General features: G+C 35.8%; 1 protein-coding gene across 2 annotated transcripts in view; it reads left to right on the top strand.

Moving 5' to 3' along the window:
* Positions 1-6,222: 6,222 nt before the first annotated feature.
* LOC142356133 (uncharacterized) overlaps positions 6,223-24,549 on the top strand; it is a 34,219-nt gene continuing 15,892 nt past the window's right edge. For both annotated transcript variants that reach the window (XM_075408096.1, XM_075408095.1), the window contains exons 1-5: positions 6,223-6,459; positions 13,454-13,866; positions 14,684-15,532; positions 18,219-18,622; positions 20,731-20,869. In XM_075408096.1, coding sequence (XP_075264211.1) covers positions 6,305-6,459; positions 13,454-13,866; positions 14,684-15,532; positions 18,219-18,622; positions 20,731-20,869 — 1,960 coding nt within the window. In that variant the 5' untranslated portion in view covers positions 6,223-6,304. The remainder of the gene's footprint in view (positions 6,460-13,453; positions 13,867-14,683; positions 15,533-18,218; positions 18,623-20,730; positions 20,870-24,549) is intronic.

The following is a 24,549-nucleotide window of genomic DNA, read 5'->3' as shown; positions in this document are numbered from 1 at the left end:
GACATGATACAAAATTTTCACAACCAAAAGTGGTGTTTAATCTGCTTAATCAGCTTAAGTATGGGAAACGATATGATAAATGCCGGCTGCCAATTTATGGTGTGAAATGATATGGGGTTAATAGATGTGGGCTTGAATGAGTCGGTGTGAAAAGAATTTTGAATCATTTCAATTATCCTTATCTCCGTTTTCGATCCCAGACGCACTTTCCTAAATATTCCCTTGGGCGTTGAAGATGTGGAAGCCAGCACTGTAGGCCAGGACAACAGTCGCCATAGTAAAAATTTTCTCCATTTTTTTCCACTTTCACCTTCCCTCTTTTCTTGCGTTCCTAAAATTATTTTTTTAAACGTCTCAAAGTCAAAATCCTCGCTTAGCTATTTTTAGTTCATTGTAACGCAAAGGCAAACATGAAATGACTTTTGTTCCGTTTGTTCTCCGCATATTTCTTGTAAGTGTCATGTAATAACGTACCAAAACAGAACTTGGTGGTCAAAATTGACCGAAGCAATTCAGGTCTGCCTGTGCAGTGCAAAAGTATCAAATAAAACAAATTGTCGGTAATATTTTCATTCGAAAAAGAAGTGGTCATGCCGAATTTATGTATATGTTAGATTATAGTTCTGAGAAGCCTAAAGCAGTTTGAGTTCAAAGCCGAGGGCGCTTTCGCCCGAGGCTGAGCTCGAATTGCCGAAGGATTCCCAGAACAGTACTCTAACTTCGCTGTTCAAAACTCAAAGAGAGAATTCAATTAAAATTTATACTAACATTGAAATTCTCGTGCAGCGAATCAATCCAACTTATGAAATAATGAGTATGAAATAATGACTTCTTGCTTGTCCAACTTTCAAAATTAGTGCTCGAGCCTAAACTTTTTTGTCGATTTTCTGTAGGAGCGAAATTTAGGTCTAAGTAATTCCGGGAAAAAATGTTATCCAATTAATTATATTCGGTTGCTGACGTCAGTTTTTCTTATTGCCTATACGCCAGTTTATTTCGCCACAATCATCGTTTTGTCCGAATTCTGTCAAGCATAGAAAACCTAGTGTTTTTGAAAACGTAGAGAACTGCTGGTTATAAACGTTTATAAAAAGAATGAAATCAAAGTTGTTTTATTTTGTCTGAAAACAAAAGTGCCGACATTTGTATTTCGTTTCAAGCAGACTACAACAACGCATTCTGATAATTTTGTTTCTGATTCGCTCTTTTCATGATAATAATTTTTAATTGAACTATGGTCGCATTCAATTTTATCTACAACTTTGTTTGTAAAAAAAACGTTGCATTTGATTTTTGCAAACCTAATGCTTTAAGTACAGTAAATTTAACTCAATTTTTTTTGTTGAAATAACTAGAATTTCATTTGGTTCCGGTTTTCGATACTCTAAAATTAGTTTCTAATTTCTATTAATTTGACAATTAGTTTGTACACAAACAGTTAATATGCATCTATTTAAATAATTTTTACCTGAGGTTCTTGTAAAAAGTGAACAAGGAGCATTGATTTCCATTTAGCTTAAACAACAGTTTTGTTATTAAGCGTAAAATCTTGTCACTCAGTGCATTTTGGTACGATTAGTCAGCGAAAAATGATTCATTGATGCGTTATATATCGAGGTATAAGTTTTTGTTTCAATTCGCCCAATATGTTGTTTCAATTTTTTGTTTCATTTCGCTAAAAAGAGTGCTGTGGAGGCGTCAACTATAAGAACCAGTCCACATCAAGCAGACGTTGGTAAATTTTTTGAGACAAACGTGTCAATTATGGTGAAAATTTTTTAAATGGCAAAAAAGGGGTTAAAATGTCAGAAACCAGAATTTTTTTTTAAATTGACTACAGCAACAGATCACTGCTTCGTGTTCGGTCTAAAAAAAGCAAAACTGAGCCCGAAATGACTTGGAGTTTCATAATGCCCCATAAATTGCATGTAGTTGATGGATTTTCTTGTTTTCACCTCATTAATTGAGAAGTATGCTTTTTGAAACCTTTGGTAACAATTGAGACAAACTAACAGAGATAAACAGAGCAGTTCTACCTGAAAACCTTACTTGATTGGCCCTCGCATTAAAATAACATTCGAGATTGGTTGTAGTGAATTTTTGATATCACCTAATCGCCGTAATTCACCGTAAAGTCATTTGAAATTTGTTGATTGTTTGGAGTTAAAGATTACCCTGGGTCCCGTTTTGTTTTTATGAGCCTAACCAACCGGGTCGAGGTGTCGACGCTGTAAATCGCTAAAACTGTAAAAGTTGCGGTGAATGTGGTGAAAAGATGTAAGGGTGCTAAATTTCAGCGTTGATTGTGATGAATGCATTGATAAAAACGAATTCACCTCTAAGAATGGGAAACTTTACAAAAAAACGCAACTGAATATACCAAATATTTTTTGAACGACAGAAATTTGTAAGAAAAGAGATGTAAGAACAGTGGTCAACGCGTTGAGAGCAGTGAAAAGAAAATTTACCACTAAAAACTGCAAAGTTACCTCTAAGTTAGCGCAGTTTTCTATCGACTAAAATTTCTATTTAAACTACGTTTTGAATGCGTTGTTACAATTTCACAGCTTTTACAGCAACATTCAATGAAACGCACACTTGGCTGGTAGCGATGATCGTTTTCTTTTTTAACAAACGATTTTTTATGTGTGCTTTTGTTAACTTCTCTTAGCTTGCCATTTTTATTAAATATTTGGATTTTTGCCGTTTATATCCCTCCATCTTAGTGGGTCATAGTATTTGCACCCCCGACAAGCAATTGTCGAATTTTTACATAATGAGTTACAGCCTAAACAACTTGCTCTGTAAATTTTGGGGGGTGCTTATTGTACTGCGGGAGGGGGGACACGAACGAAAAGGATCCAATTATTTTTACCGCAAGCAGCAGACAGATTCACTGACTTATATTAGTGGATTTTAATCTGAACAAAGAACACCCTAGAAAACGTAAGAGTGGCGCAATGGAGAATAGATTCATATAGATGGACCTCAAGAATTGGACAAACCTCCATGGTTTGGAGAGGCTAATGAGAACAAGCTGATAGTAAAGAGGCTGCGGGTTCAAGGCTGTCGGTCTTCCAGTATATGGGGTTAAAGCAATGTAAGACTAGGGATTCCCAGGGGAACACCCCCAATTATTCCTTACTCTTGCATCATTTTAGGCGGCAAAACTTATCCCCACCCTCCCCACTGCTGCCCAAAAAACCAAATATTACCCCCATTAACCCAAAAACAGCTTTGAGTGTAGTTTGGTAAAGATTCCCCCAATTACCCCCTGATCTTAAATCTTTGTTGGGGCAAAAATTCGACACGGGAAATAAAATAAATAAATAATTTTAAAATGAAAAAATTTTAAGTTTTTTTTTTAAATTTTTTTGTTTTATGCTGCTGTTCTTAGAAAATGCTGTTTTTTGTTAGATTGAATTAGATTTGGCTAATTTTTTGCTCTCTGTATGAGTAACAAGACCTGTATTGTTTCATTTTTCAGCCTTTTCAATTAGTTACGGCTCACCGTCAGCAAGCTTGCATCAAACTGTTTCTAATTTTCAAAATGATGCTAAAATTATTAAGTGATCAATGTAGCATTGATTTCTTTTAGTAGTTATATATCAAATAGAAAATTTGTGATTTGACTTTTGCTGGGCTTTAGCAAACAGCCGAATTTCAACTCAACCAAAATTGCGTTCTAGACTTTTGCTGAACGTAAATCAACCATGCTGGACGTTAGAACAACCCAAATGATCAGCCCAACCTTTGTTCGACAAAAAATGATAGATTACGAACTTTGGACCAACTATTTTCATTTGAAAACAAGTTAACTCGACTTTATGTCGAAGCTCAACTGTGTAATTTTACTCAATAAAGGCCCTTATGACTAAGATTTTGATTCTTGTCATAAGTCTAGGCCTCTAAAGCCTCTATCCTCTATCCTCTAAGCCTTAGAATTCCGAAGCTAGATCTAAACTGGGAGTTATAATGAAAAACAAATGTCCTAAATGATGTCAAAACAATAAATCACTTTGTTGGTTTGTGCACATGAAAAACATTGATATATAATGCCAAAGCAGGGATGTCAGAAAATTTACCAACAATGATGATGCTATTGCAACTTCTTCAAAAGCTCTCTAACGAAGTTTGAAGCAATTAATCCAAACCTGTGTGACTTTTTATGACTCAGAAATGGGTAATGGTGTTCTACGGGTTTTTTAAAGTAGAGCAAGTTTTTTTCCCGACTTTAGCGGATGCTTCTTGTTTTCCTTAGACTGACTTCTGTTTTAGTACAGCCCTTGTTTCCTGCTTAGTATACCCCCCCCCCCAGAAACCTAATATTCACAGCCACTCCATCTATTGCCCACCTGCCTCCCGCACAACCATTCACTGCACCAAGAGTTCTAGCCCTCAATTAGCCCCAAGCCTAAAAACGCCCTTAACTTAAAAGCTGTGGCTCCATTTGCATTGCAATACACTTTCGTTTTTTATAATTTTTTTGGAAATTAGTTTTTCGGCTTCTTTTTTTGTAGTTCTGATTTAGCTAAGTTTAGTTATTAACTTTTTTGGCACGATTTTTGAGTTGTCTTAAGTGTTCTATGTGCTATGTTTTTATTTGGAACTAGTTTATTCTAATTGACGTGGTTTATTCTAGGAAACTAGTTTATTAAGTTGATTTTTTCCGACAATAAACTCTGTTTTTGCAGGTTGATTATAATTATTGACTAAGGACATTAACAGTAGCTTAGTTAGCTAGTCCTATAATCGCATGCCCAGCTTTTTTCCTACGACTCGAAGCAGAAAAATTGACTTGTTTTTGGTTTCCTCGAAAACTTTTCAAAAAAAAGGAAAAATCATACCTTTCGAAATTATCCAAGAAATTTGATCGGCGTCGTTATTCATGTGGGAGAGTTTTAACTCTTGTAAATATAACTTTGAGTTGTTAAAACTGATTATACTAAAAAAATCGGAATACTTTGGAAACAAAATGTCGTAACAACACTTAGCTTGGAAAAATGTAGACTCTGTAAGGGCAGTAACTATGCGAAAATCTTAAAACATTAATTTGGAAGTTCGAAAGCACAAAAACAAAATTGACAAAGAAACATCTTTTTAAATCAAATGTTAAACTATTACCAATTTTATTCAACACGTTTCCACATTGTCAGAACTAGGTTGCAATTTTTTTTGATAAATACTTATTATGCGGTGGTTAATTTATTGAACAACTCCTCAAATGCTTCTTTTTCAGCAACAACACTTTTTTCATACTCTCTTTTAAATTTTCTAAATAAAATGGGTAAAAGTTTAACATTTGATTCAAAAAGACGTTGTTTTGTTAATTTTGTTTTTGTGCTTTCAAACGTCCAAATTGATGGGGTAAGCTTTTCGCATTGTTACTGCCCGTACCGATTCTAAATTTTCCCAGCTAAGAGTTGTTACGGCATATTGTTTCCAGAGTATTCCGGTTTTTGTATTTAATCTGATTTAACAACTCAAAGTTATATTTACCCCAGAGTTAAAACTCTCCCACATGAATAACGTCGCCGATCAAAGTTCTTGGATAATTTCGAAAGGTATAGTTTTTCCTTTTTGAAAACTTTCCGAGGAAACCAAAGACAAGTCAACTTTTCTGTTTTGAGTCATAGGAAAAAGGCTGGGCATGCGATTATAGGACTAGCTAACTAAGCTACTGTTAAAGTCCTTAGTCAATGTTCAAAATCAACGTGCAAAAACATAGATAAATGTTCGAAAAAAATCAATTTAATAAACTAGTTTCCTAGAATAAACCTTTAGGGTATGTCATTTTCGTCATTTTTGTTCGAAAGGTTACAAAAGGAGCCCAAAATATTCGTTGTTTCGGATAGGCAATAGTTTTTGGAATACCTCCTGATCATCAGACACCTCTCGACGAAGAGTTTTGCTCTTCTTACAGAACAGTCGCTCGAAACCGAAATTTATTTGTAGAACTAAACTATTTGTTGAGTAGTTGCGTTTTTTCTCCTTATTCTGAAAACAATATATTATTCTAAGTATTAATTTTGCCAACAGCCCAAAACAGTCTCCAAGTGTTTTATTTTTTCAATCAATTAGAAAATTAAAAACTATCTCAGCCTTATCTAATTATTAATTTGTACTCAATAACTTTTGAAATTAGTCTAAGATTCAACGGAGTTAATTGAAAAATTTTAAGCGCTTTAATTTAGCAGACACAAAAGAACGCAAATCGTTGTTTATCAGTTGTGCGCTGCGAAAGCCCTCGAAAGCTCCATCTTAAACCATTTGGCTCTGGCATTTATAACAGTTGTCTTCAAAAATGATTTTGTTTATTTTGATTTCTCTTGCCTTGCCCTTCTTGGTAATCTCTACGGACAACCCAAACTCTTTCCTTGTGAACAGTTTAACACCGTGCTCAAGTGAAACGATAAATTTGAACTGGTTCTTTTGGGTTGCGGGTAACCAATACAACAGGTTTGTTTTTCTGTATTTTTTTGTATTTACTCCAAAAACTATTGCCTATTTAAAATAGCAAAGATTTTGGGCATCTTTTGCAGTCTTTGGAAAAAATGACGTAAACGGCTAACGTAATTTTTTAAATATCGACGGTAATGGCAGAAAGCTTTCGTTATACTTAGTTATAAGAGGATAGAAAGGTCATTAAATTTGGGCTCAAAAATAGGAAACCATTGTTATTTTTGGTTTAAAAAGCAGGAAAACGTAAATTTATGTTTGATTTAAAAAGTCGGATTTTTAAAATTTGGGGTTTTGGGGTTTAAAAGTAAGAAACTGCCAAATACTTGCGTTTTAAATGAAAAAAAAAAGCTTTCTTATGATTGGTTTTAAAATTAGGAAACCTGATTCTGATTTTGATTGGTGGTTACTATTCGGTTTTAAAAATGGCGAATAGTCGTTACATTTCGTTTCAAAAGTAGGTATCAAGGGTCAAAAGTAATCAATAAGCTGCATTTTGATTTAAAATTGGAAGTTGAAATCTACCAACTCATATCTTATTTATAATGCTTATCCATGCGAAAATATACGGAGAATACTTAGATTAGCTGAAAATATTTTACTTGATTGGTATGTGGATAGAATTTGGTTCCCAGTCCTGGACATGATTTTCTAAATTTGTGAGAATTCATACAGGCCCTGATACAATTCAGTACATCCGTTGAATGTTAGGATCAAGTGGAGGCCGCTGAATATTAGACACAGTTTTATAAAGCTAGGAAAATTTAATTTCCAACATGTAACTTAAAATAATTGAATCTGAGGTCATTGAGATGAAGATAGCGTCAGGAGAAATTTCAAGTTTTGTTTAGTAGCTATTACTTATTGACAAAGTAATAGAGTTCGTCAGTTAAGTTCTTCCTTTGATTTCTGTCTTTTTAACAACACAATAAACTACAAGGTCCTTGATGTTCTTTCGAAACCATAACATTCTCCCACTTTTTGAAGTAATTTTCTGCGGAGAGATTTTCCCAATCCATCAGAAAACATTCTATTTTTTTTGATGTTCATGGAAGATCCGATGGTTCAGCTTGTTGTTGCTCTGCAGTTTCTTTTGCTGCAGAGCCTTCTTATTTATATGAAGATCCAAAGACTGTGTTCTGAGATTGAGACTTCGGTTAAGAAGTGGTCTCCTCCACTGGTGGTTCATTTCTCAACTTTTTTATTCTGGTCTGGCTAGAATAATTCGATTTGAGTTTTCAGGCTGTATGGAAAATTTAATAAAACCCCTTTTGATTATTAGAGTCGCAGGAACTGTCTTTGTTTTCTCATTGTCATTGAATAGAATGGGTTCGCACAAGACGAAATCTGCAATTGCTGTTATTCTAACTGTGCGTCCCAGAAGTAATTAGATCGGAAGTCAGCCCCCTCGTTTTGTGAAGTGTTGCGATGTGTCATCAGTGCCCTATATAGGAACGCCCCAAACGACACGTTGTGGTTGAAACTCTCTTATCTCTTAATAATATACAGGTGAATCATTTTCTCAGCTCCCAGTGGTTCCCACCGTTGCTTTCCATTAAGACTATCGCTTTCATTTTCAAGACCATTGTCAGTTACCAGATTGTTACCTATTCCAAATCTTGCGAACAATTGACTAAGATATATTTTAACAGTTTCTGATGTTTCATCAACCACAGGGAAAACTTCTACTCAATCTGAGCCTGAGTCAACAAACAAAAAAATATTGCCTTGATGATCATTATAACCCCAGTCTTTGTAAAGCCGTTCGCAAACGTCGATATCTGGTCACGTGGAGATTGTTGAACGTCTTGGGCAATACCAGGCCATCATATTGTCCTTCTGACGTATGCTTTGGTTGCATTCCTCCCGGAATGTATCTTAAGCGTTTTTGCTAATATCAGTTTTTCTAATATGGTTGGATTGAAAGGGAAAAAATAAATCCATTGTGTATGGTCAATGCGTCCTTCTTTAGTTCGAATCTTTTATTCGCTTCCGCAAAAAGTTTTCAATTTCCACATTTGATTCTTTCCTTTTTTCATGAATTAGACCGGTTTTTCCGGTCTCTATTCTGATTTCTGTTAACGTCACCAAATCAGTCTGAGCGATGTATGAGTTTTTGAAAGCAACACCAGCTCTATCATTGTCAGTTTCGTTTCCTTCAAAATCTATTCTGCTCAAAGCGTCACCGAGATGTGTCTACTCTCTTTGTGTGTACTTCAGCTCCATATCAAAGTGCCTCAGAGCTACTGCCCTTTTATGATTCTAGTTGACAAGGACTTCGGATCATCTCGTCTGTCGCAAAGAAATACTGCAGCGATTAGTGATCTGGTTGTAGCCTGAATCATCTTACAAGAGGAGTTTGTCGCAATATTAGGATCTGAAAGTCAATTGTCAGTTCTTCTATGTTTGCTTATTTTTATTTCTCGGAAGTCAATTCTTTAAAGAAGTATATTACTGGATGTCTTTTTTGTGAACGAACACCAAGAAATGTTTTTAAAGGGATCTGTAGTAACTGCGGCCCATTATTGCAAAATATAAGGCTGTACAAAGGGGTTCGCACAAATACCATTTTTGCCTGCGAGTGATAATTGTTCCGTCTTGCCTTATGAGAAGTTGCTATTTTGATGGCATTCAGGGTTAACCCTCTGGTTGCTGAACTGGGATTCCTTTTTCCTGTAAAATTCCCGGGCAAAAAAATCAGTTCGTATTGTTTATTTTTAATTGGTGATTTAGCAATTAAAAAATTTTCACGGTCTTGGGATCTGGTTCTGCTTTGCCATCACAAATGGAATATCCCACAAAAACTAACCCAGTTGACCGGTTTCGAACTAATTTTTTCTGACTAAAAATTCTCGTATTCTGTTCTCATGTAGTTGACTGTTGACTGCAAGCATTTGTTTGTCGATTGATCTTTAGTAGTTCTATAGACCAACGTATCGTCCGGAAAAATCACCATTCACCTGATCCTTTGAGCTTTGATTCGATACATCTCCGGATGATTGATGGAGAGACTTTCAATCCACGAGGTAGTCGGCACAGTTGCAACATTCAATGAGATTTTTTGATTGTGCATACGTTTTTTTCATATTACTTCAGTTCGATTTGATAGTAAGCTTCTAAAAGGTCAACTTCTCTAAAGTAGGATGTTTCATTAAATCTATGGAATTTCGTCTCCATGTCTAATTTTGGGCAGTCCTCATCCATGACTTTGCCGTCTATAACCACTTTAAAGTCCACGCAAAGTCTCAATTTTCCTTTTTCTATTACCTTTCACACCATGGTGATGCATTCGTGACTTTTTGTGGGCTCCAAGATGCCCTGTTTATTTCCTGTTCAAGCTTCTCTGTGAACATGTATCGAAGAGGTAGATGTATTCCCCGGCTTTACACAGCATTGGTCGTGGTCTTTTATTTTCTTCATCTGAGTTTTAAGAACTTTCACTGCAAAAAAGTCTTTGCTTGCGATGTTGTGCAAGCCGTGCCTGGCTAGGAGGTCTTGTACAAGTAATTTGATTTAACAATCAGGTGGGCTAACTACTGGATGACTTTGTAATTCACGCTTCCGCTTGAAGCAACGACAAAAGTAGATGACCGCAGAAGCGTCCATTGATGACAATTATAAGATTCTAGACGTCATAATTTATCATTAAACTGAGTTGTACCAATCTCAGTGTATGTTTCAGGAGCAATCTCTGTGCTATCGGCACCTATATCTACTTGGATTTTTGCTTTTATTCTTTCATATTTATTCCAATGTTGCAGACATTCTAAAGGTATAATCTTTTGAATAGAACATTCCCGTCTCCGTTTTTGGCGAAACATGTTCTAAAATGTCGTTTTCTTGTCCACAATTTTTATTTAGTTTATTGTACGGTTTATTGTACTACAAATTTTAGAAAATGGTCCCACCTTTTATTCGGCGCTGAACAAGATCTCCCATTCACCTCTACATCTAGCGCAAAATGGTTGCTCTTGTTAGCTAAATTTTTCTTGTGTTTTTAAGTGTCCTTCAGAAGTGATACCCAAACTCTTCTTTCGCAGTAAAAGTTTTTATACCTGATGAACAAATTGCAAAAACCAGTCAATAGAATTTTCATCTGTAACCTCTCACTCATTTCTTGAGTGGATATTGCTAGTTTTGCTTTAATGCCGTCTAGTAGTCCAAGTTGTGATGCAAGGCAAATTGACTGAAAGTCAGTCCCTTCTGTTGTTATTACTCTCTACTTTGAAGAATTTTAATTTCGAATCGTTTTTTGAATTTCTTTAAATGTTTTGTCTAATTAATTCTTTGGACTCATTAGCTTCGTGAGTTTAAGAATCTTCTCCTACCCGCACATGCTCACAATCACCTGTATGTCCATTGTAGTAACATAGACGTTGATTTTCTCCTTTTTCTTCGCTGCGCGACAAATGACATCATTCACGCGGTACAGGTTTCGGCATTCTGCAGATCCTGGTGTTTTGTTGGTCACTCGATGATCTGGACAATATTGTCATGGTTGATAACACGGATCACAAAACTTTAATAAATTGAGTTCTCAATTAAAATTGGAATTAGGAATATGTAAAATTTTTTATCGTTGTTATCGTGCTAATGTATGCAAAAAGAAAAAGAGTAAATTTAGATTAGCTAGGTAATTTTTTTCCATTAGCACGTGAATAGATCTTGATTTCCAATCCTCGACATGATTTTCAATTTTCCTTAAATGTCATAAAGGCCCATGATACAATCGAGTTCATCTGTTTGTGGTGAGTCGATGTTATAATCAGATTTTTTCTGTGTGCGTAATTTTAACTTCTGACATCTGATTGATAATGGATTAATCTGAGGTTAATAAGTTAATGATAGCGCAAAAAAAAAGAATCCAGTTTATTTTAGTCGCTTTTACTTATCGATGTAACAATAGTTTCTTATCGAATTACTTATCGAGTTCGTCAGGTAAGTTGTTCTTCTGTTTTCTGATACTTTTGCACAGAATAAATTCTATATCTCCTGATGTTCGTTTAAAACTTATCTCATACGGAACATGCAAACCTCTTTCTAAATTTTCTTTTAAAGCCTCCGTCATTTTGTTGCGTCTTTTAAATCAAATATACAAAAAATACTAGTCACTCTGAAAATAAAAGTACCAGATATATTTAAGAACACATCTAATACTTGAAGAAGCAAACAATGTTTAAAACAATGTTTTTACGTTTGTCTTGACTAGGTTAAAAAACACAAACGTAGTAGGAAATTAGCATTTGAAACAACCCTGAGCAAGAACATTTGTTTCTAATGCTGGAGTTAGTAACTGTTTGGTTGTGTTTTTAAGAAGCTATAGAATAAGCTTTGCTCTGCATTTTTAGAATTTGGTATTTCTTTCTATTTAAAAAGATTTTAGGAGGGAAATTGTAGTGACCCCAGACAGACGGGTTCTAAGATAAAATGATTTTTTTTCGTTAATCAGGACACATCCCAAAAATTTTTTGTGCAAAATTTAGAGGAGATTTTCTAACTTAGTACTCAGCAATAAGATTGATAAGCTGACATATTGATTTGTAAAGATTTTTATTAATAGCTTGTTGGTTTTAATACGAGCTGTCCTAACCTAGTTAATTTTATCAGTTCTGACTTCAACCAGTCTTAATTAACCCGCTTAACCTACCCAGTTGAGGTGCCAGACGGGGGTGACCTCTGATCAGACCCATGTCCAACGCGTGTTTCCAGACCAAAATTACAGAGTCTGGAATTTGGTTCGAGCGCGCTTATGTGTGATCAGAGGTCACTTCGGTCTGGGGGTGCTCTGATCGGAGGTCACCTCCGGATGTTAATAGTCTGACCAGAGGGCATTTCCGTCTGGGTTGGTCTTTTCAGAGGCGGATTCAAGCGCAAATTAGTCTTATCAGAGAAGATTTTGAGCGCATTTTTTTCTTTCTGTTTTTTATATTTTTTAAAAATTAGAGATGTCTAGAGTCTGCTTCCTCTGATCAGAGCTATAAGGTCCAGCTGATAACAAATTTTGGTCCCCTTCAGAGGAACTTTTGATTAACTGAAGACCACGACGTTTCCTTTGGAGAGCTGTATAAGTTCATCCATTGAGTCAGAAATATGCACTAATGGTTAGCTAAATAATTCTTTTCTCAATAGTTGGTTTTTAATTCCATTAGGAATAGTTTTAGAATCGGCTTTTCCTCAGATGATAATAATACTGCAAACATCAATTTTAATTAATTGAATATGTTATAGAAAAATTAAAGAGATTCGTTCATAGTAAAAACTATCCACTGATCAGACTAATTTGAACGCAATTGAGTCTGATCAGAGGCGATTTCGAGCGCACAATAATCTAATCAGGAGTATTTTTCAACGCAAAATCGTCTGGACAATGGTCTGGGTTTGTTCTGGGCCCATGTTCGCATAATCTTCTGGACAATGGTCTGATTTCGGTCTGATCAGAAGTCATTTCCGTCTGTCAAGGTCTGATCAGAGACAACTTTGAGCGCACTCCGAGTGCACACGGTCTTTCAAGCACACTTTAGTCTGATCAGTGGACACTTTGGTCTGGGGTGGTCTGATCAGAGGAGGTTACTTTCGTCTGGCAAGGTCTGATCAGAGGTCACTTCCGGATGGCACCTCAACCTGGGTATCAATTATATTTTGCAATGTTTGCGTTGCATGAATTTCAGATTGGCGTGTTTGCATTTTTGGTTAAAAAAATACTATAGTTCATATAATGACGCTTTAGCAAAAAAAAATCTAGGATCTCTACTGTAACTCCTACCCCCGGCAGGTTATACGGGTTTATAACTTCTACACCCCAAACGCACGTGCTGTTTTTGACTAAGTAACGTTCAAAATAACAACACGAAATTTACAACTGGGGGCACAAAAGACTTTTAGAGGGCGGAACAATTCAGACGTTAAATCTGTTAACGACTTTTTTTAAATATTAAACTGTTGGCCGTTTATTTCTTCTTCTTCGATCAATTTGAAACTGTTTTGATTTTTACAGCATCCGACTATGTCAAAATGGCTATATTACTCTTGGTTTCGGCGACTCCGATGATGCCGAGAACTTGACGAGCGCTGCCGACTTCTTCCGAGTTGCCCGATCGCCAATAATAGCGGCAGCATTGCAAGATGCTACTAATGCATTTATTAGATCCACTTCTTTTGACGTCCTGTCGGTTGGGGCACTGGAAGACGAGTTCCCGGGTCTGATGATGGACAGAGGGTTTTTCGTGCAATGGACATACGTCTTTGGAATTGCACCTCAATATTCCCGCATTGCTCTTGGATGTCTATCAGACCAGTTTGGGGGAGTTCTAACGTGCCGGCTTAAATTCAGTTTTCTCCAAGGTTCCGCAGGTGAAATTTTTGATGGGACAGACTACACAAGAATTGGGGTCAGCCTTCCCAATGGATGTAAGTTGCATAATAAACAAAATTGGGATATCTTGTGACCCCCCCCCCCCCCCTACACTCCTTGTACGCTATGTACCCCCAGTTACAGAACAGGTGTCATCAAATAAATCTTAGTTTAAAAAATGGCACGTTCATCTGGGGGGGGGGGGCAGGTTAGCCACCTTAGACAAAACTTCGAAAACTTAATAGGACGTATACAGTGCCGTGGAAAAATTATGAACGTAGTACTGCATGATATACTGCCGTATTAAGTTTTTTACGGCACCGTAAAAAACAAATGCAATGCCTGGCTTCTCAATTCTAAGCTGCTAAAAATGATGTTAAAAAGTGTGACGCATTAAAACTGCTTTTGAAAGCTTTTTAATGCTGGCTACGAGATTCACAACTCCGAAAAAAATACAAATCTTAGTACCGCTCCATATAAGGCCGTATCGAGTTTTTCAATTTTTTTATTTTCTACAAGAAATGTTCATTAACCTAATAAAAAATCAACAAAACCACGTCTTTCTTGAGTTCACCTGAACACAAAACCACGACTTTACTTTGTGTTCACCTGAAGATCTGGCGCTGCGAATAGAATATTTTGGCATTCTAAATCTGGCACTTCGGTGATCTGGCATTTTAAAACCTGCCTTTGAAGACTTGTCAACAGCTGATCACTATTTTTCGACAGTGAAGTCAATGTTTTTTGGCTCTTGCTCGCAATTACAATATCATTTTTATTGCCAGTTGAAAGAACTGGAATCAAAATTTTTAAAAAATTTTATGGATTTATGCTTGATACTGGCATCAAGTTATTGACAAAATTTTGTTCCAGGTAGTTTTGAGATTGATAAGTCTGGAACAGCCGACGTAGAATCACTCTGGCTTGACGCTCCAGAGGGAGCGGAGGGAACCATAATAATTCATGAACTTGATCAAAGTTTAAGTGGAAACATTGTACCATTAACACCACTTTTCTGTCTCAATCAACCTACAACACCGTCAACAACGTCGTCAACTTCTCCGACGACATCGTCAACTACTTCGACAACATCGTCAACTACTTCGACAACATCATCAACGACATCGTCAACAACTTCGTCAACTAAACCGACCACGTCGTCATCAACTTCGACAACAACTTCATCGACGACATCACCGACATCGTCGTCAACAACTTCATCGACGACATCTTCAACAAATCCGACGACATCGTCAACTAATCCGGCAACATCGTCGACGACATCGTTAACAACATCGTCAACTAATCCGGCAACATCGTCGACGACATATTCAACAAAGTCGTCAACAACATCATCAACTACTCCGACAACATCGTCAATGAGATATTCAACAACGTCGTCAACAACATCATCAACAACTTCGACAACATCGTCAATGAGATATTCAACAACGTCGTCAAAAACATCATCAACAACTTCGACAACATCGTCAACGACATCGTCCAGAAGGTCATCAACAACATCGTCAGCTAATCCGACATCGTCAACAACATCTTCAACAGCGTCGTCAACAACATCATCAACTCCGACAACCTCTTCGACTTCATCAACTTCTGGCACCGCAGATCCTACTAGAACAGCTCAATCAACTCTCAGGGATTTAGCAACAACCACATCTGTAGTCAATTTCTCTCAGCGCGACTTCGTTAATTACGGCCCGGGTCGAACATTTTTCCAAAAACTATGTAAGAATAACTATTTACTAAATTTCAACGCGTTTCGTAGATAATTTAAGCTTTTGTCAGCTTATAAAGTGGGTTCATCCGTACAAATTTTCTCGTTAAAAATTACTTCTATTTCCAGCGATCGTCAGTGCATTTCTTATCAAAATTAAATGTTTTTTGACACAATACCGCCGCTGTAGGCGGATCTCTTACGTATTTTCTACATTTTTCAGGTCTTTTCTTACATTATTTTCAACACTTTTCCTACAAAATTTCCTACGTGATTCCAAACGTTTTTCTCGCTCATCCTAGATTTTGTAGCCAATTTTTATTTTTGCGCAGTGTGCAACACTTTTTATTGTATTTCGTGAATAAATTATGCATTGTTTTTGAGCTATTTCTTTATCATGAGCATCAATATAACATAGTTTCAATATATTTTTTTGAATATTGAAACTATGTTTTACTGATGCTCTAATTTTTGGTCATTTTTTAATGAACAAACTATCACGATAAATATCCTCAAGGAAAAAATGTAAAGTTTTTCTCATTTCAGTGCAAATTACGTCTTGCTTAAAAGTTTTAAGGATTGCCAAGATCTGCCAAGACTTGTCCAAGACTTGTTCAAGACTTGTTCAAGACTTGGTCAAGTCTTGGTCACGTAACAGACTTAATTCTTGAATAATACGTAGCCAATATTACATGTAGTTTATAGTAAGACTATCATGCATCATTTATGCATTACAGAAAACGACAGCGAAAAAGCCTAGTGTTTAGTTCTTTAATGTTGACCGAGCTACCTACAAAACAAAAGGATGAGGAAAACATTATGACAAAGTGAGTGAATGTGAATGGCATGTTTGGTCGATATCTGAAATTTTTTCTTGTTTTCTTCTGGTGATTTTATAAAGAAGTGCTTGGGTTTTCAGCCGCCTGTTTGTTTACTGCAGAGATTTTGTGGGCACGCCATTTCAGATGGATGCTTTTTTTATTTTGTTATTGCATTTAATAAATTGAACAACTGTCAAATCTTGAAAAAAAAAACTGTTTATTTTTTCAGAAAAATAATTTCCATTTATCTTATACAAGATAAATTAAAAAATTTCTGGTTTATTAATAGAACAAATTTAAAATTTTTGATACGTATCGTCGATAAAAATCTTTATCAGTTACTGTTTGTTTTAAGCAACTCCTCGACAATAATAGAATTTATGTTAGTTTTTTAAAAAAATTGACTTTCATCGAGGTTTGGAAAATGTAAATTGAATTTTTTTGGTCAAGCTAGCATAATATGTGTCACTCTTTTAAGCTTGAATGACAAGAAAACTTCCATATACAGCTTTATTTGATTTGATTAGGAAGAACTTTTCAAATTTTATTTCCGAATGGCCTAATGAAATCATTGAAAAGAAAACATTTCCTTTTAGATTTTACGCTAAAAACTCCAATAAACTTGTCCATTTCAATTTAAATTTGATATAAACTTCAACCCAGAATGGGTTCAGTTATGGTTTGATTTGGAAAGCTTCATGCTTGGGTTGAAATTTTCGATTTTAAAATTTTTAGCCACCATTGTAACAAAATTTTTGAACAATCGGTCTAAAAAGGTATATAAACTGGTTGTATGAAATACATGACGCATTAATTTTGCATTGTGAGGTTTAAAAAACAATTTTGTAAAACTACGCAAAAATTTAAATTTTCTTCGATAATAAAAAAGTTCAATTGAAGCATAAAAAGGAGTTAGTAAGAGAGTATATTCAGGCAAAAAACAAAAAAAAGGATGAAATTTTTACCAAACTAAAATACGGCCTGCAATTTTTGAATGACTTGATAGACAAGAAAACATACGCCAAAAGTTGCCAAGACGTGGACTTACATATAAATGAAAATGAAGAAGTGGGGCCAGATTTAGGACAATGTAATATTTAATCAAGTTTGCTCGAACATTGATGAAACTGCAGCAGATGAAACTCTGTTATATGTATTATCCACCAATCACAGACTCAAAAGACTCTATTCTATTTCGAATAAGGCATTTTACGCCGTTCTAGTCAGTCTTCTGATATTTGTACATCATATGTATATGTCTGACTCGGCGTACTTTATATACTCTGCCATTATTATTGAAGTCCTTCTTTAGTTTTTTCAAGAGTCGGTTAGTCAGTTAGATTTAGGTAGGTCTACATCGCGCACGGAAAAGAGTAGCCCCCTTTCTTTAATCCTTAAGGCTTTAAAAGAGTCCAAAGAATGTCTGCCTTAATACTTGAAAACTGCTCGTTATTTGAATAAGTTTCTGAGCTTTGTGTTTTTGTTTGAGATTAAATTTTTAGAATGTACGATAAAATTAATGCTTTAAAAATGCGCAGGAAATTCGCCGAATTCGTTGGTTTTCAAATATTTTTGAAGTGGTGCAATTTTGTAACCGACGTTCTGAAAAATGAGTTGATTTGTCGTGGAAAGTGCGTCAACGAGATTTGAAAAATTTGTAGAGCATATTAGGCAATTGCAATTAGAGTTTCAGCACATTAGGCACATTTCTCACATAATTTTCACAAATCGAGCAAAATTATTACCTAATTTCTTCATAAACAGGCAAATTATTACGTAATTTGCACACATTAAGCTCGTTTTTAATAAAATTACTCGCTTATATCCGGTCGTATCTCGACCCGGGATGCAGAACACGGAGATACGGATGTTCTTTCTTCAAATGGCGCCTGTTCTGGTCAACTCTCATTCGACAGACCAGTGACCTTCACTGGCTCTCTCTTGCAAACATTCTGTATATGTTGTGGTTTCATAACTTTTCCATGTGACGCCTCTTCGACTTTTCCCACTAAGCCAACCGACTTTTGGAACCTAACCGAGCTAACTTTTGCAGCTGCACTGATTGAGTGTCTTTTCCCGCCTAGTGGTGCCGCATCGTCTGCAAGAATTTGGTTCCGTAAATTGACAAACCAAGATTTGGATGACTTCTCTGTGAAACTTGATGATCCGAATTTCACCGGCTCATTTGGAATCGTTGTGACCTGGAAAGATGTAGGAGACTTAACAAGCAACCCTCCGAAGACAAACACTTTCCAGGTAATCTTCTTAAACCCACCCAGGTTTTGGTCCAGACCCAAATTGAGCTATGATCAGACCCAATCGAGCGCACACCCCTGTGTTCCCAGACCGAAATTACAGGGTCTGGAAAGCGGTTCGAGCGCACAATAGTCTGGACCATGGTCTGATTTCCGTCTGATCAGAGGTCAATTCAGTGTGGATGGTCTGATCATAGTCTTTTTAGTCTGGACCATGGTCTGGGTTCGGTCTGATCAGAGGTCAATTCGGTCTAGAAGGTCTGATCATAGTCTTTTTAGTCTGGACCATGGTCTGGGTTCGGTCTGATCAGAGGTCAATTCGGTCTAGAAGGTCTGATCATAGTCTTTTTAGTCTGGACCATGGTCTGGGTTCGGTCTGATCAGAAGTCAATTCGGTCTAGAAGGTCTGATCATAGTCTTTTTAGTCTGGACCGTGGTCTGGGTTCGGTCTGATCAGAGGTCAATTCGGTCTAGAAGGTCTGATCATAGTCTTTTTAGTCTGGACCATGGTCTGGGTTCGGTTTGATCATAGGTCAATTCGGTCTGGAAGGTCTGATCACAGTCTTCATAGCCTGGACCATGGTCTGGGTTCGGTCTGATCAGAGGTCAATTCGGTCTGGAAGGTCTGATTTCGAGTGCATTATTTTTTCATTTTTTTGTTATTTTTTTATTGAGGGATGTTGGCTCTGCCAAGAGGCAACAATAAAGCAGCGTTCCGATCAGAGACTCATCTAAAGTGATCAGAAACAAGGAGTCCAGCTGATAGCAAAGACCGGCCCCTCAAGAGGAAATTTTGGTTAACTGAAGACCACGACGTTTCTTGTGGAAAGCTGTCTAAGTTCATCCATTGAGTCAGAAATATGAGCTAAGGGGTATGGTAAATAAAATTTTTTCTCAACAGATAGGTTTCGTTTTCATTAGCAGTATTTTCAGAATTGGCTTTTCCTTAGATTATTTTAATACCGCAAACACCAGTTTTTATGAAATGAATATATTATAGCAAAATTAAAAGATTTGTTCATAATTAAAATCTTTCTCTGATCAGACTATTTTGAGCGCACTTGAGTCTTGTCATAGTCTGATTAAGATCTAGGCAATGGTCTGAAATTGAGTCTGGACCTTGGTCTGAAGATGGTCTGACCATAGTCTGTTTATAGTCTGGACAATGGTCTGAATTTGGGTCTGATCATAAGCGTACTATAGTCTGGACAGTGGTCTGGGTTCGGTCTGATCAGAGGACATTTTGGTCTGGAAAGTCTGATCAGAGATCATTTTGGTATGGAAGGTCTGATCAGAGGTCATTTCAGTCTGCATAGTCTGATCATAGCTCAATTTGGGTCTGGACCTAAACCTGGGCAATTCGGTTAAACTTTGATATAGATTTTTTAATGTATGGTTGTGAAACAGCGAATTTGAGCAGGCAAATGGGTGACATTTCACCCGCATTCAATCTTTGAATAACTATATTAATCTTAACAAGCCATCATGACTTCGTGTGAAGTAGTTCTGAGAGATTATTTAAAAGTTTGAGTGACAAATTATTGTACTAACGCATGCGGGGATAAGACGCGATGCTCAGTTTGCAGCATGTCTTAAGACGAAAGAATTTCTATCTTGCAATATTTTGGCAAGTTCATTCGGGTCGATCTCTTCTCTCATTTTGCCTAGTGTGTGCTATCGTGCAAGCATTTTTCACATCCGGCTTTATAAAATGCATCTTTTCAAACTTAAGACAGCAATTGTTCCAATTTGAATTAAGTCTTAAATAAATGTTTTGCTTAAAACGTCACTTTTTTATTAAAAAATACATTAAAAAGGACACTGAATGAACAAACCATCTGAAACGCCATTCTGATTAGCCACCGACCATTGCTATTAAGATTAAATGGGACTAAGATCAGATAACGCAGGATATTCTATTAAGAGTAAATTCTAAGAGCAAGAAGGCTAAGGAAATTTTCGAAATCAAGATTGCTGATTGGATTCGGGATCTGAACACACGTGTTCTGGTTAAAAAAGACGTTTTTTTTCAAATTTTGCTGGGTCTTCAGCTTGGTTTCTAAAATTTCATGACCAGAATTTCTGCAGATATAATATTTAATTTTTCAGGTGGTTGTGGTGTGCGATGACAACTATGGAGGTAGTGAGCAACAGAGATGTATAGTGGGATTCGTGTTTGCTGAGCTGGGCTATATTCAAAATGCTGATGGCGATTACATGAGTTCTGGAATAAACAACTTCAACAACAGTATCAGTTATCAGTTTCTTTGAAGATATTTTTGGATCTTTTCCGTTTGTGCCCCTCCCCCCAACTCAGTGGGTGAATATTATTTGCACCTCCCAGATGAACGTGCCATATTTTTACATAACGATTTACTGTGTAGTGACACGTGCTCTGTAACTGGGTGCTCTGTAACTGGGTAAAAAATATAGATGTTTTTCGTTTGTGCCCCCCCCCATAACGTACTTGGGGGGGGGGGGGGCACAAACGAAAAACATCTATATTATTTTGTCACCGTGTAAGGGTTTTATCAAAAACTATATGATAAACAGAGAAACCTTACATAATTGTTCCGACCCACTTGTGGGGGAGGAACTATATACTCAAATGGGTTTTTTTTGTTCAGACAATTTTGGCCGATCGATATATAGATCGTAGAGAGTTGAGACTGGTATCATTAGAAAGCTCGTCCAGCGTAGAATATGGAACAACAAAAATTTTTTATTTTTGTTTTTGACAGGGAGTTATCGAGGTTTGAGAAAAGTAGAGTGAAATCCGTTGTTTTTTTCACAATTTTCCGTTAATTTTGACCAAATTTTCTTCAATTGTTCTAAAAACTTGTTGATTAAATATGTTAGATTTAAATTGATATCCTACTCTTGTATGCCATAGTAAACTGGAAATTAAATACAATTTTTGTTGTACAGACCCCCACTTTAGTGGTTAGAGAGGAATATATACTCAAATGGGTTCTTTTATGTTCAGTCAATTTTGGCTGATCGAAATATTCATCGTAGAGAGTTGTGAGTGATATCATTAAAAAGTAAGTTCATCCTAGATTGTGGAGATAAAAATATCAAATTTTGCTTTTCTACAGGGATCGATCGAGGTTTAAAGTTTTGTGAATATTTGACAGTTTTTGTTCAGATATTTTCAGGCACAATTTTGCTAAATTAATTCAACATAGGTTTCAATTTTTAACAGCAGAGTGTTAAAGTTGCACTTAGAGTTAGGAACAACTTGCTGAGTTGTTTGATTAGAGTTTCTTTGGCTAAAAGTTTTGAAAAAATTTTTTTAAAACTCAGACTATTTTCGTCCAAATTATCTCAAAATGTGCTTTTTGGGTCTGTTCTGTTTAAATTTGCCAAAAGTGGAGACCTAAAGACCGCGGACGCAATCTCATTAAACTCCAAAAAAGAGCGAGTTGAAACTCGACGCCCTATCAATTTCTTCTGGAATTAAATTTTGCCGGTCTTTTGTGCAAATTAACTCGATTATTATACAAAAATGCCTCATTTTTTGAAATATTTCACTCAACAATTGGTCTAATTCGCAAACATATGGATTACTTGGGTGGTGTGCTGGAAGCTTGGCAAAATCAGTGATATGTTTGATAATAGCATGGATTCTTACAATCAGAAAATGGAGCTGCCTTTTTTCAAAATAATTTGCTTTTGTTTTTTTAACGTTAATTAATGACAAAAATTTTATTCAGGGCTTCATTAATGTCAGATCATATTTTTGTTACAATGAGGTTGAATGAAGATATAGTTTATTTTCTAAGAACCTTATGTTTTTAATGGCTTTGAAGATGAGTTTTTAGTGAACTTTATCTGAATTCTTTTGTTTGGCCTTCATGTGTTTGTATACTTTTTGCAGTCTATTTACTAACTCTAACAATTCAATATCCAATCCGCTTCTTCAAGGGGTTTAGGTGAAACGGTACCATTGATTTTGTTATTACCTTATGTCTCTTAAGTCTCAATGTCTCTTATGTCATTGAAAGTGTTTGTTTTAAGGAAATTTCGGTGACTTTATGAACTTGTCAATTTTTTTATATTATTTCTGTCAACCTTTAGCTCATTTTAATTAAATACAATTCAAACTTACCTTCACATAAGATACAAAGTGATCTTCGTGGCAGATTTTTTAAAAAGAAATCGTTCTCTTGGTTTTGGTACTACGAGTTTTCATAAAAAATTTTGTGATTTTTTGTTCATAATTGCCCATTTTGGCTATCTTTTTTTGGTTTATTTGTAATTTGTCACATTACTTATCATTCTTACTGAAAAATCTTTACAAATTTTGTAACTGAACATGTTTATTATATTCATAACATATGGTTTTAAGCGTTGCGACACCGTTCTCTTCCAGAATTTTTTACAGTTATTTACCTGTTGCTAATTTTTGTTGTTGTATGCCAAAGTTCTCAGTGGCCAACGATAGGTACATAAATGAACTTAATAACTGATATCGGCGTATAGCCAATGATCCTTTTAAATTTTCAAATTAAATTTTTTCAAAAAAATGTAATACGATCTTCAACTTATCCTCTTTTGTCTTGGTTTGCGTTTGCTTTCGTATTTTACAATGTTGTATCATTTTCGTAACTTAGTGTTTCTATTGAGAGATCTCTTTGATAGTTTGTTGACCCAAACTATGTTTTTCAAGTGGTTCAACGTTTTGACTGATGCCTTCAGGGCTTAGAAAAATTGTTTCAAATAGTTTTGTAAATCTTAGAAGCTTTTCAATATTTGTGGTTTTTTTTGCTGTCCTTTTGAGATCGTAATTTTACAAAAAAACTATGATGTTTAAAGGAGACGCAAATGGTGTTTAAAGGAGACTTGTAATTGATGTTGTTTTATAGTCCTATAAAAAGTGTCACTAATGACAAGTGCAATTAGATTTTGAAGAAGTTGCAAGAACACTTTTTCTATTCTTTTAGTAAAAGGTTTATGTTGGCTATGACTTTTGAAATCATTTGTTTTTTTTTTAAAAAAATCAACGGATTTTTGAGATTTGCAAATTGCAATTCTGTTAAATTGTAGCTTAGCATCTCTTTAGTCAAGTCATATCTCTTATCTATTGAACTAGTGGTAGCTTTTGACAATTTAATTGTCTTCAACTGGTCTTTGTTCTTGGTACAACCATTTTTCAAAAAAAATCGTGATTTTTGAGTATTTTCCCATGTTTGTAGGTTTTCGTTTCCGTTTTATTACCAATTCATTTCACATTACCGAGCCTCCTTGTTTGGCCTTCAATTGCTGAATTTTTAGCGTTTTTTACATAAATTCAGCGAATGTAAACACATTCAGAAAAAAAATTTCAAAACTTCCCAATGAGAAAAGTTTTTTCAGCTGTTCTCAACGCATATCCTACAATGTTTTTACATAGTGATGGGATTATTATTCGGCAAATATCTTTTATATTTTTCACGCTTTTCGCGCAAATTTTCCACAAGTTAAGTGCTTATTTTACTCCCGGGTCGAGGTTTGGCGGTGAAAAAAAATTTTTTCTCCTTGTATTTCTTACATCTTTTTTGCGGTGAATGCGATGAATCGCAGTGAATTATTTTTTTTTCACCGCCTTGAGAGAAAGCGGCGAAAAAAAATAATTCATCGCATCAAGCGGTGAAAAACAAAATAATTAACCGCCACCGAGAACGCGAGAACGCCACCTGAAACAAACAGTTTACCGGATTCACCGTATTCACCGCAAAAAAGTGTAAGAAATACGCGGTGAAAATTTTTTTTCACCTCATTTCTTACGAAAATTCACCGTGTCTTCTATCAATTCCCCCTGCTGAACTTTTCTTACCTGAGTCAGCGCTTCAACTGATTTTTTTTTAAACCACCATTATTGTTTTTCACCGCATTCTCCGCCTTTACCGCATTTCTTACATTAATTTGCCATAATAGTCTAAGCGG

Source organism: Convolutriloba macropyga, unplaced genomic scaffold (assembly GCF_964194025.1).
Source record: "Convolutriloba macropyga unplaced genomic scaffold, txConMacr16.3 SCAFFOLD_819, whole genome shotgun sequence".
Classification (NCBI taxonomy): Eukaryota; Metazoa; Xenacoelomorpha; order Acoela; family Convolutidae; genus Convolutriloba; species Convolutriloba macropyga.
Note: the sequence above shows the minus strand (reverse complement) of the source record. Positions and strands in the feature narration are given on the sequence as shown.